The sequence below is a fragment of the Miniopterus schreibersii genome (genome assembly GCF_964146895.1).
Source record: "Miniopterus schreibersii genome assembly, chromosome: X".
NCBI classification, from domain to species: Eukaryota; Metazoa; Chordata; class Mammalia; order Chiroptera; family Miniopteridae; genus Miniopterus; species Miniopterus schreibersii.
In genome coordinates this window covers 35922476-35946725 of record NC_138104.1, presented here as the reverse complement: position 1 = coordinate 35946725, position 24250 = coordinate 35922476, and the positions used below count along the sequence as shown (strand labels likewise).

Below are 24250 nucleotides of genomic sequence, written 5' to 3'. Positions count from 1 at the left end.
GTATATATATTTCCCATGTTTTCTGTTTTTCATTGTAATCTATATCTTTAACTCTGATTGAATAAGAACCTATCTTGGAAAGTGTATCAAAACTTGATTTTAAAATTTTAGCTGATAATCAAATGTCAGCTGAAGAAATCAAGATTTCTTCAGTTTTTTCTTTATTTTTTTAAATTAAATTTATTGAGGCTAGTGAATTAATTAAGCAAAGTAGCAGAGTACAAAATTAATATTCAGAAATCAGTGGAATTTTTATATGCCAATAATAAACTCTCAGAAAGAGAAACTAAGAAAACAATCCCATTTACTATTGAAGCAACAAAAAAATAAAGTACCTAAGAATAAATTTAACCAAGGAGGTAAAAGACCTGTACTCAGCAAACTATAGAATATTGAAGAAAGAAATTGAGCAAGATACAAATAGATGAAAGCATATACCATATCCATGGATTGGAAAAATTAACATCATTAAAATGTCCATACTACACAAAGCAATCTATAGATTCAATGCAATTCCTATTAAGATACCAATACCATATTTCACAGATCTAGAACAAACATTCCAAAAATTTATATGAAACCAAAGGAGACCCAGAATAGCCTCAGCAATCTTGAAAAAACAAAGTTGGAAGTATCACAATACCGAATATCAAACTACACTACAAGGCCCTTGTAATGAAAACAGCATAGAGCTGGCACAAGAAGAGGTATATAGATCAGTGGAACACAACAGGGAGCCCAGAAATAAACAAACACCTTTATGGTCAGGTGTGAAGTGGTACCTCATTGTCATTTTAATTTGCATCTCTCTGATGGTTAGTGATGTTGATCATTTTTTCATATGTCTCTTGGCCATCTGTATGTCCTCTTTAGAGAAGTGTCTATTCTGGTCCTTTGCTTATTTTTCAATTGGATTGTTTGTCTTCTTTTTGTTGAGTTGTGTAGATTCTTATATATATATATATATATATATATATATATATATATATATATATATATATTGGAAAGTAACCCTTTATCAGATGTATCATTGGCAAATATGTTTTCCCATACAGTTTTCATTTTGTTGATAGTTTCTTATGCTGTACAGAAGCTTTTTAGTTTGATGTAGCCTCATTTGTTTATTTTTTCCTTTGTTTTCCTTGCCCTAGGAGATATATCAGCAAAAATATTGTTACAAGATATGTCTGATATTTTACTGCCTATGTTTTCTTTAAGGATTTTTATGGTTTCAGGACTTACATTTAAATCTTTTATCCATTTTGAGTTTATTTTTTAAAATTTATCTTTATTGTTGAAAGCATTACAGATGTCCCCTATTTTCTCCCCATTGATTCTCTCCATCTCGCATCCACCCCCCAGGCCTTCTCCACACTATTGTCTGTATCCATGAATTATGCATATATGCATATAAGTTCTATGATAATCTCTCCTCACCCACTCTCCCACCCCCATCTTCCCTCTGAGATTGGACAGTCTATTCCATGATTCTTTGTCTCTGGATCTATTTTGTTCATCAGTTTATTTTGTTCATTAGTTTTCACATATGAGTAAGATCATGTGATACCTGTCTTTCTCTTACTGGCTTATTTAATTTAGCATAATACACTCCAGTTCCATCCATGCTGTCCCAAAGGGTAAGAGATCTTTCTGTTTTACAGCTTCGTAGTATTCCATGGTGTAAATGTACCACAGCTTTTTTATCCAATCATCTACTGATGGGCACTTGGGCTGTTTCAAGATCTTAGCTATTGTAAATTGCACTAATGTGAACATAAGGGTGCATACATTCTTTCTGATTGGTGTTTCAGGTTTCTTAAGGTATATTCCTAGAAGTGAGATCACTGGGTCAAATGACAGTTCCATAATTTAATTTTTTGAGGAAACTGCCCTCTTTTCCATAGTGGTTGCACCAGTCTGCATTCCCACCAGCAGTGTACTAGGGTTCCTTTTTCTATACATCCTCTCCAGCACTTGTTTATTGATTTGTTGATGGTAATCTTTCTGGCAGTTGTGAGGTGGTATCTCACTGTCATTTTAATTTGCATCTTTTTGATAATTAATGATGTTGAGTATTTTTTCATATGTCTCTTGGAGGTAGGGACAGGGTGAAGGGGTCAATGGTGGGGGAAAAGTATGCATCTGTAATACTTTCAACAATAAAGATAAACATAAACAAACAAATATAAATAAATAAATAAATAAATAAATAAATTTTCTGTAAACTTCAACACAGTTTTGTAGTATTGAGCTCTCATATATCATATAATTTTTATTTTAAAAAGAACAGTTACTGCTATTCCTTTACTTACTGGATGTCTGTGTGTGTGTGTGGGGGGGTGTAGAATACATCTTGAAATTTTCCTGAAAATAAATTTTGACAGAATAAGAAAATAAATGATGCTCATGAATTGCTTGACATCAGAGAGGTTTGCATCTCACCTTTCCATCTTGCTGAAAACATGGACAATAATGAAGAGTCAGAAATCATCTCAGAGGGCATGATACTTTCTTCTAAAATAGAATCAGAAACATTTGGGCAACTGGGGATGAGTTCCTCTTCCTCTTAAATTAAATCAGGAAAGCATGGGGCAGAGGTAAGGCCCTTTTGACATCTTGAAGTATAACCCATGGGGTCAGTTCCACTGAGTAGGCTTTGGATTATGATAATAACTCTGACTATAAATGGCCTCACCTAGAGATTTCTCTGATTCAGTGGACAAGAGATACTCCCCTCTGGCCTGACCTGGTATTCTGTGTCCTGACCTTTTCTCTCTTTAATTATTCCTTATTCCAGATGCATGTTACAACTATCCTATGTCCCTCATTTCTTACCTCCGACAAAGAAGAATATGCATTTGAGTTAACTTCTAGGTTGTAAAAAAAATTTTTTTTTCTAAGATTCCCAATCCTTCATTTCCACTGGGAATAAAATGTTGTTTTGGTCTATTAGAAATGTGCAGGGGAAATAAAACTCAGGTTTGTTCCTGCTCCCATGCCGTCATCAAGCAAACCCCTGCACCCTGTGGAGATCTGACTAAGTATTGAACTACATTCTACCTCTCAATAACCAGATCATTGAGAAATGTGGTACTTCCATTCATAAATATGAACAATGTTTTAGTGACTGACAATAATATATATATACAAAATCCACAAGATTTGGTTGTCCATCCGTGATGGTGTTAATGACTTCCAGTTAGCAAGGCCTTGATTAGAATGAGCCATCTCCGATTAGTTATTGTCTGTCTGAAACTCCATTTGCCCCATAGAACAAAGGATTTGGGTTATTCTTATAAGTATTATTGATTTTCAGGGCAATGTTATCCATGGACAAATGTGTCATTGACTTAACTTCTCTTAAGAAAATTTGCCACTGCCTTTACCATGACATTCATTTAATCAATATTCAAGGGCCCTGACACACAAGAAATGGCCTTCCCATATGATATAGAAACTGAAATCCTGCTTTGGGGGGAAAAAACCCACAAGATTTCTCGGCTTTGAGGATTAAGTTCAACTGAAATTCTTCGAGAACGTTTAACAATTCAGAGAACAGAACCAATCAGAGTGAGAACCACTCAGCAACTCTGAGGCTTAAAAGATAAAATTACTTCATAGGACCTTAGATTTTGTAACATTATCTCCTCCCAGTTATCTTATGTACTGATCACCTTCACTTGAAATTTTTGACACACTAGACCAGAAACATATTGAATTTTACCTTCCTGATATTAATATGCAATCACTTAGTTTTGCAAGAGTGTTTATTAGTGAAAGATCATATTTTCCATTTTTGATGACTCATTTTCAGACATGGTTTGACATAATCATGAAATGTATTTAAATATACAGTTAATGCATATTTACATTTGCACACTTGAAACCTATATAAATTTATTAACCAATGTCTCTCCAATTAATTTATAAAAAAATTAAAAATTCACTATTACCTTACCTTTTTTTAACAATAGTTCAGATACAGTATGCAGCTACATAAAATGCTTTTGGATTTTTTCCTAGAAATTTTTTCAAGAATATTTTTATAAAGAAAATTTTAAGACAATCTTCCATGAAAAATAAAACATTTTATATTATTACAAAAGAATGATAGTGAATTCCCTTTTGAGAATTGAGCTTATCTCAATTTATGCATAGAAATAATGGCACTCTTTATATTTTAAATGGTGTTTCTTTGCTTTCTTTATTCACTAAATATTAGGGAACATAGAAGCAACCTTTTCGTCAGTGACTCAATGGTGATCAAGAAACACAGATTTTTGTTCTATTTTTGCTTTTTTGAGGTAATGATTTCCTGATGATTATCTCATGCCTGAGAGCTCTCCACAGTACAAGAGTTCTTGCCAGTATCAATAAGGTCTGCCTTTTGAGAGGTAACCGTAGTTAAAACTATTGAACTCAAGGTCAAGAGACTTGGTTAGCAAACTAGCTGCAATAACCTAGCTGCAAGATCATGAGCAATTCATCTAACCTTACTGAGTCTCAGTGCTCTTTACATAAAAGGGGAAGAAAGGCTGAATAATATCTGAAGTCCCTTCTAGTACTAATATTCAGTAATTCAGTATACTGTATTCTTGTTTTCTTATGAACCCAGCTCATCTAACTTGAGCACAAGGGATTAGCTGCTAAAAAGAGCTGATTAACAACAATTAGGAGTGACATTTCATTTGTTTTGCATGTCTTTTCAATTAAAAGCAGCTAGTGATTAAAATTACATGCTTGAAAATATTTTCTTAAGTGGAAATATTTTCAGTTAAAATGTAAAACAAAAATCTCTGGGATCAAGTCCAATTTGTATTTTAAACATTTGTCTAGTATTAAAGAGTATGTCTATGTTATAAGGCATGCTTAGTCTTTGCAAGTCTTAGCAACTGCAGAGAAAGACACAGGAGAGAGCAAGCAAGCGGCAAATGGAACAAGTGAGAGAGAGAATGCTGAATTATTATACATACTAGTAAAAGTGAGTGGTTTCCTCGTAGGAAGTTAGAATTAATCAAATTAGGTCTTATTTATATATCTCATATTCAGTCATTTGTTTCAGATTTTCCTTTTTTTCTGAATGTAAAAATCTGGCTTTTTAAAACTAAGTGAAGACTAGACTGAAAAAATGGAAACCTAATGCATGGGTATGTTTAAATATCCATCTGTTCTCACTGATATAATCACTCTGATATTTTCAATTAAATCTATTTTTTTGTTCCAGCTCATAACATTATGAATTAAAGTTAACACTTTAAGACATTTCAATCTGAGCACTTTTTCCAAATAATGTAATCAAGTTGCTTAATTATTTCCCTAAATAGAGGACACAGAATAGTGCCCATGAAACATGGCCAGCAAAATGGTAATAGATGGGTTGCCTTTTTTTAATTGATTTGAGAGAGAGCAACATAGATTGAGAGTGAAACATCTATTGGGTGCCTCCTCACATGGCCCTGACCTTTCAGTACACTGGACAATGTTCAAACTAACTGAGCCACACAGTCCAGGGCTAGGTTGCCTTTTTGTTTTTGAAGGTTTCCTGTGCAGTAGCTTTTTAGTATGATGTAGTCCCATTTGTTTATTTTTGTTTGTTTCCCTTGCTTGAGGGGGCCTGTCCAAAAAGATATTACTGAGGCTGATGTCAGATAGTATACTTCCTATGTTTTCTTCTGAGAGTTGTGTGGTTTTAAGCCTTACATTTAAGTCTTTAACCTATCTTGAATTTATTTTTGTACATGATGTAAAAGAGTGGTCCAGTTTCTTTCTTTTCTTTTTTTTTTTTTGCATGGATCTGTCCAGGTTTCCCAACACCACTTGCTGAAGAGACTGTCATTACTCCAGTGTATGTTTTTACCTCCTTTGTCATAGATTAGTTGACCATGTTATATGAGGGGTTATTTCTGGGCTCTCCATTCTGTTTCATTGATTTTTGTGTCTCTTTTTGTGCAAGTACCATACTGTTTTGATTATTATAGCTTTTAAGTTCAGGGAGCTTGATACCTCCAACTTGGTTCTTCTTTCTCAAGATTGCATTGTCTATTTGGGGTCTTTTGTGGTTCCATATAAATTTTAGAATTATTTTTTCTAGTTCTGAGAGGAGTAATATTTCTGGTTCTGATAGGAATTGCATTGAATCTTAAATCAGTTTACGTAGCATGATCATTTTAACAATATTAATCCTTTCTATCTATGAGCATGATGTATCGTTCCATTTATTTGTGTCCTCTTCAATTTCTTTCTTCAATGTCTTAGAGTTTTCAGAGTAAAGGTCTTTTACCTTCTTGCTTAAGCTTATTCTTAGTCATTTTATTCTTTTGGATGCAATTGTGAATGGGGTTGTTTGCTTCATTTATCCTGCTGATTGTTCATTATTAGTGCATATGAATGCGACAGATTTCTGTATATTAATTTTGTTTCCTGCTACTTCACTGAATTTTTTATTCTATTAATTTTTGGTGGAATCTTTAGGTTTTTCTGTATATAGAATCATGTAATCTGCAATAGTGACATTTTACTTCTGTCTTTTCTATTTAGATGCCTTTTATTTATTCTTTGTGTGTGTGTGTGTGTGTGTGTGTGTGTGTGTGTGCGCGCGCGCACATGTGTGTTGAATAATAGTGGTAAAAATGGATGGCTTTGTCTTCTTCCTGATCTTAGAGGAAAAGCTTTCAGCTTTTCACCATTGAATATGGTGTTAGCTGTGGACTAGTCATATATGGCCTTTATCAAGTTGAAGTAAGATCCTTCTATACCTACTTTGTTGAGAGTTTTTCTTTTTATCATGGATGGATTTTGAATTTCATCAAATGCTTTCTCTGCACCTACTGAGGTAATCATATGATTTTTATCCTTGGTTTTGTTGATGTGATTAAAAAATAATAGTATTTATCATATATCATAAAAAAATCCTGAAGGCAGGACTACACTTTAAGATAGAATCTAGTCCAAAACTGTTAATCATTTTCACAAAACTTCATACGTGCCTACTCTTTTGTCCAAGAGGAAAAACAACTTTCCTTGTGTTGAAATCTGATAAAATAGAGAAAATAATGCAATGGAAGAAATTACTTTCTTGGGACCAATGCTAAAAAAACAAAGAAAGACCCTGATACAAATATCACTGTTATACTAAATAGGCTTTGCTAAATCATAATGGATAAAATAAACATGTGTGATATCTTAAACCCTGTGCATGACTTTGCCAAAATTAACATCACTAATATTAATATTTTAATGTAAGTTTGTTTATTTCAAAAAGAGTTAGTATTTTCTTAGACACAGGGTCTCCTTTACCTTATATAACTTTAAAGTAAGGAGGGTTTCAGTGACTTCAAGGTTATTGCCAAATGTATGACTTATAACTCAGGTTATTTTTAAATTTATTTATCTTTATTGTTGAAAGTACTACAGATGTTCCTCTTTTTCCCCTCCCCCATTAACCCTCTCCACCCTACACCCAACTCCCCAGGCCTTCACCACAGTGTTGTCTGTGTCCATGGGTTATGCATATATGCATATAAGTTCTTAGGTTAATCTCTCCCCAGCCCCACCCCCCCCGACTTTCTTCTGAGATTTGTCAGGTCATTTTATATGTATTCCATTCTTTATTGTATTTCCTTTGAAAATGCTACAAATGAATGCTGAAATAAATCTTCTAGAAATAGTTTATAGAATCTAAATGATACCAAGATATTGAATATTTGAAAAACAGTTGTTATTCTCTCCAGTAGTTCTAGGCAGCCTATATTAAAGAAGAAACTTTTAATGGAATGGAAGTAATTAATTATAGTACCCATTATATTTAAATTCATTTTCCTACTGTTTTCTAAAATAAACACATCTCTGTGGTTTTATCCATTTAAAACTATGTTCTTGCATTTTTCCAACCCCAAAATGTATCAGTAACAGTAAGAACAAAATTAAAAATAAAAAAAATAATTAGGTCGGTTCCTGAAAGTCAAGTAGTTGTAAAGCTCAGAAATAATTTTTTTAGTCTTTACCCCAATATTCCTCGATCTACAGAATAAACAGCTTTTATTTCATTGGTTTTAACATCCAATCTCTTTGGAACTATTTTTAGTCCTTACTGGCACTGCATGTGTTTTCTGGGCAACTGTACCAGATTTATAGCTCTGGAAGTGCTGTGTTATTTATTACCTTCCAGTAAGCAATGAAGTGATGTCTTGCACATGCATATGTCAAAAACGTTAAAGTTTGGTACAATGGATCAGTTGATTCTTTCCCAGAACAATAGACAAAATATAGCTTTTAATTTGGCAGCACATATATTTATTCATTTTTTAAAGCTAAATACTTCTCTAGGAATTTTCATATCCAACAGCAACTTTATCTTCTTTGATTTTACAAATCCTTACAAAAATTTAAAGTCTCAGATGAGCTTAACATTTTGCTTATTTCAGCAATTTTTCTCCTGGGTTTGCAAACTCAAAACTTATTTTTGTATTTAGAAAGAAATATCATTCACAAAGTAAATTAAGTCTTTTGTGTTACATAAGATTATTAGAAAGTCCATAAATTTTCCTTAACCTGAACTGGACTGGGCAATTTTGTATACACAGCATTAATGTATTTTAAGATGTCAGAATCCAAAATAAACAAAAAATACGTTGCATCCAATTTATATTCTATGCTGTTTTCTTCCCTGAGTTTTTGTTTTCTCTTTTTATTGTTTGTGTATATGGCGGTTTGACAGATGTGGGGGTTTGTATTTTATAAGTAATGTGCTGGCCACTTAACCACACTTAGCACTTGTCATCATTTTCTCTGAAAATAAAGGTTTAAAACTAGGTTGTAAAGTTTTACCAGAGATGGACACTTTATCTTATTACATCCCTAACAGAAAAAATGTATTTTTATAAATAATTCTGAATTTTTTTTCTAGACAGTTTTATTAAAATAAAAGAAAACAACCTAAGTCAACAATTGTAGCATATTTTTATTCCCACACAGACTGAGAATTAAAAATGAGAACAATCAAACTCTATCCTTTCTCCTTTTGTCTTTTGAAATAGGAATTATTCTTTAATTCATGAATTTTTCATCTTACAAATGATTATTGAATGTGTTTATATATGAAGATGCTGTGTCTTTAGGGATTATAAATATAAACAAAGTTTGATGCCATGTTACAGTATACTCTCATATCCATCAGTGTATTAAGGCTTAAGTAAATTACCTAGTGACATATAGGTGTGATACCTAGTGCTCTCACCAAATGACCATTTGGGAGAGATATCCAAGGATTTTCTCAAGTAGAGTTTGTCTCTCTAAACAAGGGAGAGTAATTTTAAGTAGATTTGAAATTGAAGATATTACTGGTCAATTATTAGTGTATAGGACATGTTTATGTTAGCAAGGTGATGAATTAAGGAGCCACAGATCTTTATTTCTCTTTTTCAATTTCCCCAGTATTCTCATGTCATGGTCTAACATATGGGAGAGGGCTTCAGTTTTTTTTATTGCTTGTGTGGGTGTGAATGTCAGGTGAACTAACTGCCATGGGGTAGAACTAATGTTGGATCTGTGTGTTAAGTCATCCTTTATTCCTGAAGGAGACAAGACAGAGAAACAGCCTTGGAATACTCCTCAATAATAATGGTTATAAGCTCATATTGGCACTATACTTTGGCATCAAACTTAGATATCTAAGCAAACTTCTTTGAAAATTACGTCTTACATGTGGGCAACTCCTCTAAAAATTCCTTGGACAATATGAAATTTAAATTTGTAAACCAGCAAGTCATCTGTAAAGTTTGAAATATCTGGGAAGGATATGCATGCAATCACCTAACTGAGCATAATTTTTTAAATTCAAAATGTGTTTATTGGGTGGTTTCCCACTCATTTTGACTCAGGGTACTTATAGTGCCTCTTCCTTCTGAAGGAACATCTTTCTGTCAACTTTGCTTTTCCTCTTGTAAGCTGATAGAGGACAGTGTAGCAGCCAACTCACAATACTACTTATTGTGAAGGGCTAAGAATGGTGGTGATTTTATAGAATCTTGGGCCTTTCACATCTGTAAAGTAAGAACTGGGGCTCTGCACCAGGAGCTTCTTCTTGTATTTCTCTCCCCCTCTTCTTGAAAGGGATGAAGGAGATCCTTAGCCAGAGGCATATTCTCATGGGGAGATCGTCACCACTGGAAAAGGTGAACATAATTTTTTGTTAAAGAAAAATATGATGTCTAACAGTAATACAGATCAGTAGAATGTTGTGTAATAATAGAGATATTTTATATCTGCACTAACTCAGTAGCCACTACCCACATATAGCTATGAGAACTTTGAATGTGGTTAGTGAGTTTGAGGAAGTTTTTAGATTTTACTTACTTTTAATTTATTAAAATTTAAATACTGTGACTAATTGCTATTGTATTGGACAGAGCAGTTATAGAAGACAGAAGAGCGATAGGGACATTATCCATTATCTGACATTTTTAATCTCATTAACACCTTGAAAATTTGAAAATCTATTTTTTAAGATTACTGTCCCTTCACATAAAATAATTAAAAGGCAGTAAGCATGCTGTGCATAGATTTTTCAACTGACATAAACTTGCCTTCATTGGTTTGGGAAAGCAAAGGTCAATTCAAAATCCAGGCAAATATCCAAGATTGAAATCTAAATATACAAACACAAAATACCCAAACAAAAATACATAAAATTAAAAATTAAAACTAGCATATTCTTTTTCCAAGATGTAGTATAGTTATAAATTAGACAATTGGGCCTGAAAATCAAGAACTTAAGAGAATTTTCTTGTTCTTTTTAAAATATATCATATATGCTAGTTTCCACTTATATAACCTGTGAAAATACTTTATAATCTCCCTTTATAGCTCTTTTTAAAAATATAATTATCTTATTTAATATAAATATGTTAATATCAATACCATCATTAAATACTTAGATTATGATTGTTTTTCTCTCATCTTAGCTAGAATTTAATTCCCATTACATTAGTAAAATGTGTTTACACACCACCATATCCCCAATGCTTAAAATAATGCTGTGACCATAGTTGCCACTTAATATTGGTATGCCAAGAAGTAACATGGATTTTTATAAATTCAATTTAGAAGCTATTTTTTCTACCCATACATGAGACATTCTAGATCCGAACCTTTCTAAAATCCTTTTGAAATGTTATTACAAGAATAAAATGATCATTAATCACTAATTTATTTAGACCAAATTATAATAGTAAATACTGTATTTATCTATATTTCATATCATTATTATAAAATTATTTAAAAAATACACAGTTGAAGAATAGGTTTCAGTTTGTTGATTTTCACACTCGTAAGTAACTATGACATAGCAAATATTTCCCTTGCTATATACTTTATTCAAAGAAAAGGCAGATTGTTTATTGATTTATATGAATAAAATAGTAATAGAATGTTTATTTCAGCTGTGTAAAATAAGAACAAGGTAACAAATACACATGAATTACTTCATATGATCTCCTTAGCTGACTAAAGAGTACTGTCAAAGGTATTTTTTAGTCAGCTAAGGAGATCACTATTTATCTGTGCAGGGCATATCTTATTGTAATTCAGAGGGGATTTCTAAAATTTTAAATTTTATTTTGATAAATTGGAATTTATCAACATTAAGGTATTTGACTATTTAAAAGACTTGTTATGGGTGTGGGATCCTTTTTGTACTTATAAGCAGTAGCACTTAAAAGACTGCATGCATACTAATTATTTTACAATTTTATATTGTTTGAACCTCCTTGGGTGGTTCAACCATCAAAAGCTGTTCAAACATTGCCATAATCTGACTTCATGTCAATGAAGATAATATAGGTGCTGTTTCCAATTTGACATTTTGACATGAGACTTCATTCCACTGTACTTACTCATTTTAAAAAGTTAATTAAATAACGTGTTTTTAATCTCCAAGAAAATTTTAACAGCTGTTCTTATAGGAAAAAAATGAGGAGATTCTGTGTGTTTTACACTAGGTTATATTCTTATCAGAATTTCCTTTTCTCACTTCAGCAAAGGTTTTCGTTATATTCATTAGATGTGATATATGTGCTACTGTCTTGGACAAATATTTTACAGTTGATTGTTACTTATGGTCATAAGTCACCTGTGTAACTGAAATCTACAGTAAAATATTTGTTATGTGCAGTAACCATGGTTAATTCACTTATAACTTCATTCACCATGTGAAACTTAGTGGCAATTCTTTTTAAATATTCTATATACTCCTCTCTTTTTGAAACTTTAATAGTTTACATAAATGAGTTCCATTCATTATCATAAAATGCTACAGTCTTAAAAACCCTCAGAACATTTTCTAGCAGAACTCTTTCATTTAAAAAATGCCTAGAGATGTTAAACGATTTGCTTGTGGTCATGATAGTTATAGGCAGAGTTAGGACTTAGAACACATTTTCTGGCATCTATTTGTAAACTAATTCTATATCACATGGCTTTGAGAAGTTGAAAATTCAAAATGTGTTTGAATTTTAATTTTAATTCAAAATGTGTTTATTGGGTGGTTCCCTACTCATTTTGACTCAGGATACTTTTAGTGCCTCTTCCTTCATTACATAATAATGTAAGTTAAATGTTTCATTCTGTATTTTCCAGGGTCAAAATATATTTGGGCTCGATGTCATTGAAACGCCAGAAGGAGAAAAGATGCCACAACTGATTGTTCAAAAGGAGTTAGATAGGGAAGAGAAGGATACGTATGTAATGAAAGTAAAGGTTGAAGATGGTGGCTTTCCTCAAAGATCTAGTACTGCTATTTTGCAAGTAAGTATTGCTGATACAAATGATAACCATCCAGTCTTCACTGAGAATGAAATTGAAGTCAGTATACCAGAAAATGCTCCTGTAGGTACTTCAGTGACACAGCTCCATGCCACAGATGCCGACATAGGTGAAAATGCCAAAATTCACTTCTATTTCAGCAATCTAGTTTCCAACATCGCCAAAAGGCTATTTCACCTCAACTCCACTACTGGACTTATCACAATCAAAGAACCACTGGATAGGGAGGAATCACCAAACCACAAGCTACTGGTTATGGCAAGTGATGGTGGGTTGATACCAGCAAGAGCAATGGTGCTAGTAAATGTAACAGATGTCAATGATAATGTTCCATCAATTGATATAAGGTACATTATCAATCCAACCAATGGCACTGTGGTTCTTTCAGAAAATGCTTCACTCAACACCAAAATTGCTCTCATAACTGTAACGGATAAAGATGCTGACCATAATGGTAGGGTGACATGTTTCACAGATCATGATGTTCCTTTCAGATTAAGGCCAGTGTTCAGTAATCAGTTCCTCCTGGAGACTGCTGCATTTCTTGACTATGAGTCCACCAAAGAATATGCCATTAAAATACTGGCCACGGACGCTGGCAAACCTCCATTGAATCAGTCATCCATGCTCATTATCAAAATAAAAGATGAAAATGACAATGCTCCGGTTTTTACCCAGCCTTTCATAAGTATTTCTGTTCCTGAGAATAACTCTCCTGGCTCCCAGTTGACAAAAATAAGTGCGACCGATGCAGACACTGGACATAATGCTGAGATCAGTTACCTGCTAGATGATGATGCTCCACCTGAATTCAACCTGGATCCGCGTACAGGCATTCTGACTGCAATGAAGAAACTGGATAGAGAAATAGAGGAAAAATATTACTTCACAGTTCTGGCAAAAGATAATGGGATTCCACCCTTAATAAGCAATGTGTCAGTCTTTGTGACGGTTCTTGATCAAAATGACAACAGTCCAATGTTCACTCACAATGAGTACAATTTCTATGTCCCAGAAAACCTTCCAAGACATGGCACAGTAGGACTAATCACTGTGACTGATCCCGATTATGGAGAAAATTCTGCAGTCACTCTCTCCATTTTAGATGTGAATGATGATTTCACCATTGATCCACAGACCGGTGTCATTCGACCGAATATTTCATTTGATAGAGAAAAACAAGAGTCTTATACTTTCTTTGTAAAGGCTGAGGATGGTGGTAGGGTATCACGTTCTTCAACTGCCAAAGTGACCATAAATGTGGTTGATGTCAATGACAACAAACCAGTTTTTCTTGTCCCTTCCTCCAACTACTCCTATGAATTGGTTCCACCATCCACTGATCCAGGCACAGTGGTTTTCACAGTAGTTGCTGTTGACAATGACACTGGCATGAATGCAGAGCTTCGTTACAGCATTGTAGGAGGAAACACAAAAGGTCTGTTTATAATTGACCAAACAACAGGCAACATTACAATGAAGGAGAAATGTGTTGTTGCAGACCTTGGTTTACACAGACTGGTAGTCAAAGCTAATGACTTAGGGCAACCTGATTCTCTCTTCAATGTTGTAAGAGTTAATCTATTTGTGAATGAGTCAGTGACCAATGCTACTCTGATTCGTGAACTGGTACGCAGGAACAGTGAAACATCAGTAACCCAAAATATTGAGACAGTTGATGCATCCTCCCCAAGCAGTGACTATGTCAAGATCATGGTTGCCATTGTTGCTGGCACCATAACTGTCATCCTTGTTATGCTCATCACTGCTGTAGTAAGATGTCGCCAACCACCACACCTTAAGGCTGCTCAAAAAAACAAGCAGAATTCTGAATGGGTTACTCCAAACCCAGAAAACCGGCAGATGATAATGATGACAAAAAAGAAGAAGAAGAAGCATGCCCCTAAGAATTTACTGCTTAACTTTGTCACTATTGAGGAAACTAAGGCAGATGATGTTGACAATGATGGAAACAATGTCACACTAGACCTTCCCATTGAGCTGGAAGAGCAAACCATGGGCAAGTACAACTGGGGCACTACACCTACTACTTTCAAGCCTGACAGCCCTGATTTGGCCCGCCACTACAAATCTGCCTCTCCGCAGCCTGCTTTCCAGATCCAGCCGGAAACTCCCCTGAACTCAAAACACCACATCATCCAGGAGCTGCCTCTTGATAATACCTTTGTGGCCTGTGATTCCATCTCCAAGTGTTCCTCCAGCAGTTCTGATCCCTACAGTGTTTCTGAGTGCAGCTATCCAGTGACAACGTTCAAGACCCCTGTGTCTGTACACACCAGGCCGGTAGGTATTCCCAGTTTCTAACTAACCTTTCCAACTTTATTTTTTAAATTATTTTAAGTTAAGGTAGAACTTTACAGTATCTGTTAACTCAACAAAGGACCAAAATAATCATACTCTTCAGAAGTATCTAAATAGATATATGGATTCCTTTTAAGTTTGGTAGAAAATGGAATAACTCTTGATTGTAGGAAAACTTGGTCAGAACTGTGATTATAATAGGGCCAAGGTTGTCTGTAGATGACAGTATGACACATCTTGCTATAGAATATACTGAAAAAATTCTAAAATAAAGGGGCCCTGATACTGTCCTCAGTACCATTGTGTGCATGAGCATCAGAACAGTTAGGGCTAGATTATTTTAGAATCTGATAAGCAGGTGTTAATGGCTTTGAGAATCCCAACTTTACTTGGAGAAATGTGTGTCTGCTCAAGAGGTTCAAATAACATTAAGACATCTTCCCTACCCTCCATGCCCCCAAATGCACACAATGAAAACAATATCACTTTCAGATTAAGTACTCACCATCATTCTGATTCATAAAATCTATATTCGCAGAATGTAACAAGAATGGGATTAGAAAAATGAAGTCTTGGTACTCACTCTCATCTTCAAGCCAGAGAATGAAATATTTATAAGATCTCTATTTTAGATATTCATTTTAGTATTTGCATACTTTTTTTGAGGTATTGAGAGCTCTTCAAGATACATTCTTGAAAGATAATGACTTTTGGAAAATGAGATATGTTTACTTTCTCTAATGGATGTGAAGAAAAATAAGGGCATAGTAAGACCCAAGAAACCTGTGTACAATAATTTAAAACCCAAAATAAATTTATGAAAAGAGTTTACACAGTGCTTTTTATCTGTATCCCATGGATAAGAAAAATGAATAAAAACTTGTTTAGAAATTCATAAGTATATTAAATGATTTAAATATGGTTAATTCCTTAATAAAGTCAAGTGATGAAATTTATCTACTTTTATTTTTCTCAAAGTCATGCCACATCTCGACTTTATTATTTTGTCTTTGTTACTGTTAAAAAGGTCCTCATCTCAGTTTCAGTGAATGAAAGCTTTTGAAACCTATTCAGGGTTAATAAAATGGTAGTGATATAAAAGTGAGTATAGGTGTCCTCTCAACAAGATTAGAAATACTAAACAAGTCTATCAGGATTCAAAATAACAATGAAAATAATCTACCATATTTTAAGAAATTGTTTTAAGAATTGTGGTCATTCAAGTACATGCATAGTTTAATTATAACATAACATTAATCTTTCTCTCTTAAGCACACAGTGAAGGTAAGATACTAATTAAAATGTGTGTGCATGTTTGTTACTATAGTTCAAATGGTAAAATAGGACCTTTAGTCTCTTTGTAGAAAGTTTCTGTTATGCCTTGAATTAGTTTACAGGGCAGTGGTTATTTCTCCAATACTAATGAGCCCCATGTTTTCCTCCTTCAGAGGATCGTAGATGGATGACAAACATAATAGATGCCTAACATCTCCTCGGGGTGTGTTTTTGTTAATATTTAACCATTGAAAATGGTTCTCTTATTTTCTGATTTTTGTTGCTATTATTCTGTTTATTTGAAACATTCCTCAATGGAAAAGCACCCTTTAGAAATAACACTTTATATGTGTTTTGTATCCTAATAGCCCCTATTCCCAGACTAAATTTGTGACTTACTTAAAAGTGTATATGAAAGGTGATGTTTGTGAATTACATTTGCATATCATCATTTTTAAGAGATTGGCTAATGAAGTTTGTTAAAAGACTAAATTTTGGTTTTAACTGTTTTGGAAAGTATGGTGGTGTTTTCTGAGATAGATTTATTTTACTTGAGTGTATACTATAAACAAGGCATGGATGAAGGACAAAATTGAAGCATTTTCCAAATAATCCTCTTTTTATTTAATTTTTTTTAGAACATAGTAATCTTTAAAAAGGCAATGAAATTAACAACTTTTTCCATGATGACTTTTATTTTATTTAGCCAACAGATCTTTTCCTAGACACAAGACAAATAACTTCATGAGATAGGCAAAATATGTAAATTTTTTGGTTATCATTAGGCTTTTATTAGCTAAAAAGACTATCTTAGAATCAATGAGTTCTCAGATGACTTATTCTATTTTTTTCACACCTTAAAAATAGGTAAATTGCATATTTTATATATTTGGTTCACAGTTGTTTCATATTAATTACTAAATATTTTCTGGACATGAATTGGAGAAATTAGGCAGATTAAAATGATAGTAAAAATAATGTGATTCTTTATATTTTGTGCTACATTGACAGTGTTCTTCACCCTATCTATCTACTCTCATTTCTGATAAATGCCAGGAGAGGCATCTTATATTCACTGATGTTGCAGAATGCTAAGAAGATAAATGAGCATTGAGAAAGAATTAGTGTATATAAAAATTCAAATACAGTAGGTGTCTTCTTCTTAAAGAAACATCATACAAAATGGGAGAAAGTGTCAGCCAATAAAATAAAAACTCATTGTTCCTTAAGGAAATTTTGACAGTGGAATAAAATATTACTGTTAGAAGAAGGCAGAAATATTCTAGTTGATTTTAAATGAAGTAAGAGATGCATTTTCAAAAGCAGAGTTTAGTATTCTATTTACATTTAGTTCATTCTTACCTGAAAGTGAAAGAGAAGAAATAAAGTGGCTCTATTAGGATGCAAGATATAAGGGAATTTATCAGAAATTTCATATATTAAAAAGGGAATAAAATATTTTCTATAATTTTTATGACACTGTTGTTCAGAAAAAATATGGAACATTTATGAGATATAAATGTCTCTATTTCATGAAACCATTTATATCTGGGGAATATGAAGCTCTTCTTTGGTATAAACTTTTAGAAGTATTCTGGAAGACACTTTATATAGGGAGTACCCAAAAAATCTATACATACTTTAACAACTGATAGCTGTTAAATGAAAATGAAATGTATTTTAATAAACACTGCCTTTATAATTATTCAGTGTGTGTGTACATTTTTGGGGACACCATGTATATTGTAGTGGAAATGAAAAACATGAAATTTAAAGATGGTAATACAATTTACCTTCAATTAACATCTTTCAGACCAAGCAGATAGCTTTTGGTTGGTATGACTTTAAGAAAACAGTAAGTGACATCATTTTAAAATCAGTTTCAATAATTGTTTTATAAAAGAGATATACTGCCAAAACCAAATCTTGCTTAACACAGACCTGCCATTAAAATATTATGAAGACTATACACTTGAAAAATAGAGGAAAATAACAATGAAAGTATAATTTTTGAGGACCTTGTATGTACCAGTCACTATCTTAGACACGTATTTGAGGTATTTCATTTCCAAAAATAAAAAATAAAGAAGGAAAAAGAATACTAACAAATTTCTGTGATTGGAGTTGTAATAATCTTGCAGTTTCAGAAATGAGGTAAGAATAATTGGTGGAAGGTTTGGACGGTTATAAAATAACTCATAGATGTAACCCTGCTTATAGGTATCACACATAGATTCGACATAGTAACAAGAGTCTGAGTTAGCTTAGAATAGGATTGGTATTCACTACTGCTAAATTCTGTAAGTTTGATTTTGTGCATCTATATCTTAGTAATGCAAATTTTAGCTGTGTAGCATGCTTGGCAACTAAGACTCCAAGAACACAGCCATCTGATTTAGTAATGTGTTATTTTTCTTGTCCTAGACTGATTCCAGGACATCAACTATTGAAATCTACAGTGAGATATAACATTCTAGGAACAACATAATTCCATTTCCCTACCAAAAAATTCCAATGATTTATTATTTCAAAATTTAGTTAAGATTGTTAAATTTTAATTTGGCTTTTCCATTATAAAGGCAAGCAAAACAACAACAACAAAAAAAACCACCTTAAAAACGATACCCTATTGAACCTTATGCTTACAATAGCAGTAATCTAGAAATCAAAATACAAAAATCATGGAAGAAACAGTGCAGTGTAATAAAAGAATTTTATCATGCCTTTTCTCCCTTTGCTTGCTCTGAAGGTCAACAGCTGTGATGTAATATAATGCTGCCCTGGTGTACAAACTGATGGTTAATATAGCAATCATGAAACATGGAATTACTTGCCTTGTCTGATTGTTGAAGAGTTTAAGCATCATCTTGGGGAGTTTGGAAGTGAAGCTGAACTATCCAAGCTACCCTCTGAAAGGTATCCAGGGCAAGAGATATTTTTAAGACCAAAACTAAGAACAAAATAAACAACTTTCTTTTTTTTTTTTTTTTTTGAAAATATTCACTAATATAGTGTTGCTGAAATATTATAATTACCCATCACTCTGTTTAAGAGTTGGATGATACAAAATATTTTTTTTTGTTTTTTTACATTGATTATAATCATGTTGTTGCACTATTTTAATCATTAAAAATTATTTTTGTTGTAATCATGTTTCCATTTCTTATAAATACTGAAAACTAAGGTTTTCAAAAATATTTTATCTATCAAAAGAAAATGTAAAATTCTTTATACTCCCTGATATTTTTAATAAAAGTATTGATATTTCTTGTGTAATGAAACATAACTCCAGTCATATGAGAGTAGAAACAAAGATTTAGTACTATATTTTGAAATATTTTTATCAATTTTGAAACTATCAAGGAAAATATAAGTTACTAGAATCATATCTAAATGGATCTTATTTATTTCTCTGGCATTAAATTACTGAATATATGTTATTGCTTTGAGTAATTTGCCCTTTAAAATTAACTCATTTTTTCCACAAAATATAGATTAATTCATTTCTTGCCCAAATGACTAAATGCTTTGAATTGGATGTAAATTACATTTTATTGAGGAAAAAATGATGTGTCCAATTTGCTGCTATAGTCTTTAATGTGCTTAATGACTTTTTAACACTACTAACAGAATTTTTTAAAAAAACATAATTTCTTTGAATATAAAAGGAGTATAAAGGACCCTTATAATCAAGACATAACACATGTTTCCTGGATTTTCATTCAAATGTTTTATTGTGTGTTATTTTACCTTGGAAAGTGTGAATAAGATTTGGTCAATTATGTATGTACATTAAATTAGTGTATTATTTGAAGTGCTCTTTGATGTAAATGTATTTAGAAGAAGCTTGTACTTTATTTACCACTTCAAGTTAGTGTAGTTATTACATTTTTGATATATAGGTAATATTTTAAACAGGTTACTGTTAAAATTTAGTGTTCCTATTTACTCAATATAGAATTCCTTATACCTCCAATCATGTCAGGTTTCTGACTTTTTTTTTCTTTTTCTTTGTATTATTCCACATGTATTTATTTATTTGTTTTGAGTTTTGTTGGTTAGAAGGACATGGGAGGATATTGGCAACTATATTGTTCCAAACTCAAAAATAGTAGGAAAGATTTACTCAGAGTAGCATTTCTAGTAATCTAGTAAGAAGTACAGAAAAAAATAAAATAATATAGTTGTCTTACTTTTAGTTATCATTAATAAGTCAGTTATTCAATACAAGCTTGATATTTATAAGTTTAAATTGTACAAATCTCCCCAAATTCCTCATAAATAGAAATAAGAAGTTGAAATCCTCACAATTTATCAAGGCTTAATCTGATGGCAAACAGGTTACAAAAACAAATTTAGTGATACATTGATTAATTCCATTTATAGAGCTCTTAACATACATATATAGAATAATTTATATTTCTTACTCAACATGATACAATTTGGGGTTATCAAGATATTTTTGCTGAGGTTTATTTGAGTGTCATTAGTGGGCAAATACACTGGGACCAGGTAAACCTGTACTGTGGTATATCAGTTCTTCCTTTTTTTTTTCTTTATTGTTGAAAGTATTACATATGTCCCTCCTTTTCCTCCCATTGAACCCTTCCACCAAGCATCCACTCCCACCACCTCAGGTATTTTCTACATTATTGTCTGTGTCCATAAGTCATGTATATATGCAACTAAGTTCTTTGATTAATCTCTCCCCCCACACACTCCCTACTCCACCCTCCTTCTGAAATTCATCCGACTGCTCCATGATTCTATATCTCTGAATCTGTCTTGTTCATCAGTTTATTTTGTTCATTAAATTCCACATATGAATGAGATCATGTGATATATGTCCTTCTCTGATGGGCTTATTTCACTTAGCATAATCCTCTCCAGTTCCCTCTATGTTGTCCCAAAGGGTAAGAGATCCTTCTTCTTTACAACTGCATAGTATTCCATGGTGTAAATGTGCCACAGCTTTTAATCCACTCATCTACTGATGGACACTTGGGTTGTTTCCAGATTTTAGCTATTGTAAATTGCACTGCTATGAACAAAAAGAAGAACAAAGTTGGAGGGATCACAATACCTGATATAAAGTTATACTACAAAGCCACTGAAATAAAACAGCCTGGTACTGGCACAAGAACAGGCATATAGGTCAATGGAACAGAACAGGGAACCCAGAAATTGAATCAAACCTTTATGCTCAATTAATATTTGACAAAGGAGGCAAGAGCATACAATGGAGTAAAGACAGTCTCTCCTCCAAATGGTTTTGGGAAAATTGGACAGGCACATACAAAAAAAAAAAAAAAAAATGAAGCTAGACCACCAACTCACACCACACACAAGAATAAACTCAAAGTGGATGAAAGGTTTCTGACTTTTTAAACATTACTTAGTTATAATGACTGTGAGTGAAACTGCTTTACTGGTAATGAGAAATGTAAGTTACAATGTTGTCTTACATATTTATAAACAACTGTTGTAGAAAAATACTTAAAATTAAAACTTATCTTTTTGAAAGTTAATCATTTAGAAAAACTTTACAATTCCTCTCCCACTTCATCATGATAAACTAAGTATTTTAAGTTTAATTCTAATTATTCCAAGGAATGGCAAAACTGAGCCAGCTTAGGGGTTCCTAGAGTCGGTGTTCTGCAGGTACCAAGACGTACTAAGAGTAGGAATTTCCAAAATCCAGTCATGATTTAATAATGAATAAAATGATGCCCAAGAAAATGAATCATTGCTTCAAATGCCCCATAATAAACTACTGTGGCTTCACGACCATTACCTGTAGTTATTATATAAATGTATGTTAAATCCTTGTGTCATGATCACTCTGATTTCTCCTTAACTGCACACTCTGTGAGCTAAGAATGTCTCTTTTTCCTTCTGCTTCAGTAACCCTTTCAAACTCTAATAAGAAAAACTCCTGACCACTTCTTTGTATATATGAAGATGAAAATGTCTTGAAATAGTTATCCACAATCTCTAAAAAACCTTCCTCAAGAGTTTTGTGGGTGTAATGTTTGCAGAAGATAAAAATAGAAACTTTATTTTTAAAGCTGTAAGTAACTATTTCTCAAAACACAATCTCTGTAAGAGAAGAACTTCTAAATTGATTTCTTTCCTGCTTTGAGGCTAAAATATTTACCTGTATAAACCAATGATGACTGAGATTTAACCAAATTTAAAATTAAGCTATGGACGAAAATGGATTCTACTTTTGATTATTAACTACCCTTGATCTGTTGTTTGCTTATGCTTGAGGAAATAATATTACCATTTGAGAACACTATAGACAGCCTTGAAACTCATTTTCCATGAAAACCATAGAGAACAAAAATATGTGTTTTCTTACTTGGTCCTTTCTCATTAGTTGCTTTAGTGCCATTTTAAATTTAATTGTTATTACATGTTTGGTTTACCTGGTCTCAGATATCTTCCTATCTCTTACATTGGCATTAGTGGACTTCTGGAATATTCCCAATGAAATGATCTTGATGGTCTCTCTGGCTCTTATTCTAGTCATTGAATAGAGAAAGACAGAATGAAAACAAATCTTAAGACCAGTAGTCATAGATTTTTTTAAAAAAGTAATTTTTAGTGAATTTAATCTACCTAATTGATAAACTACAATGCACTGTACACTTTCACCCCATGTGCACTAAGAAATGTATATGATTTTCTTTTGATTAAAATCTACAGCACATAAAAAAAGGAAATATATTCCCTAATTTTACTTTAAATATTAAAGTTTATTTTTAGAAGTAGGCTATTCAAGCCATTACACATCTTAAAATATTTTTATTTTCAGTGATTTAAATTTTAAAATTTATTAACAATTTTAATCTTATCAATTAATTAATCTTTTATGTATATATCTGTTTTCTCCGTTGACTACCCTGTTTACATTATCAATGAGAATGCACATACATTAGAATAATTTTTTAAAAATATATCTTTATAGATATCAGGGAGAGGAAGAGATAGTTGATACATTAATGATGAGAGAATGGTCATTGTTCAGCTGCCTTCTGCATGCCCCCAACTGGGGATCGAGCTCACAACCCAGGCATGTGCCCTGACTGGGAATCAAACCTAGATCTCCTGGATCCTAGGCCAGTGCTAAACCGCTGAGCCATGCCCCGAAGAGCAAGAATAATTTTTAAAAGCTGAATTTAGATCCAATCAATCAAGGACTATTTTATATAATATTTGTACTAATCTTTTCATTTCAACACAAAATAATACTGCCTCATTTTACTATTTGTTCCCTGCATTCATCACTGTTTAATTTGCTATTGTAATTGTGCCTCAAGCTAGGTGTGATACAAAGCCTAATTTCAACGGAAATTCTGCAGGACAAGCAGATCTTAAGAAATCATATGTAATTTTCTTTTTTTGTAGTGTCTTTATCTGGTTTTGGGATTAGGATGATGCTGACTTCATAAAAAGAATTTGGGAGTTTTCCCTCCTCTAGAATTTTCTGGAACAATTTGAGGAGAATAGGTGTTAATTCTTTGAATGTTTGGTAAACCTTGTATGGTCCAGGACTTCTGTTTGCTGGTTTTTTTTTGATTACTGCTTCAGCTTCATTAGTTATCAGCCTATTCAGGTTTTCTGCCTCTTCCTGATTCAGCTTTGGAAGATTGTATGCTTATAGGAATTTTCCATTTCACCCATGTTGTCCAGTTTGTTGGTATATAGTTATTCATAGGATTTTTTTACAATCCTTTGTATTTCTGTTGAGTCGGTTGTTATATTGCTTCTTTCATTTCTCATTTTATTTATTTGGGTTCTCTCTCTTTGTTTCTTGATGAATCTGGCT

General features: G+C 32.7%; 1 protein-coding gene across 11 annotated transcripts in view; it reads left to right on the top strand.

Annotated features, from left to right (window-relative positions):
• PCDH11X (protocadherin 11 X-linked) overlaps nt 1-24250 on the top strand; it is a 674530-nt gene that overhangs the window by 76082 nt on the left and 574198 nt on the right. For 8 of the 11 annotated variants that reach the window (XR_013998049.1, XM_081126095.1, XM_081126094.1 and 5 more), the window contains exon 3: nt 12634-15123. Coding sequence is in view for 9 of the 11 variants with exons in the window: in XM_081126095.1 (XP_080982221.1) it covers nt 12634-15123 (2490 nt within the window). In the remaining 2 variants the exon portion in view is untranslated. Of the gene's footprint in view, nt 1-12633; nt 15124-18840; nt 19002-19165; nt 21732-24250 lie in introns of those variants that run through there. The other 3 variants (XR_013998050.1, XM_081126093.1, XM_081126100.1) reach the window with 3 other exon arrangements.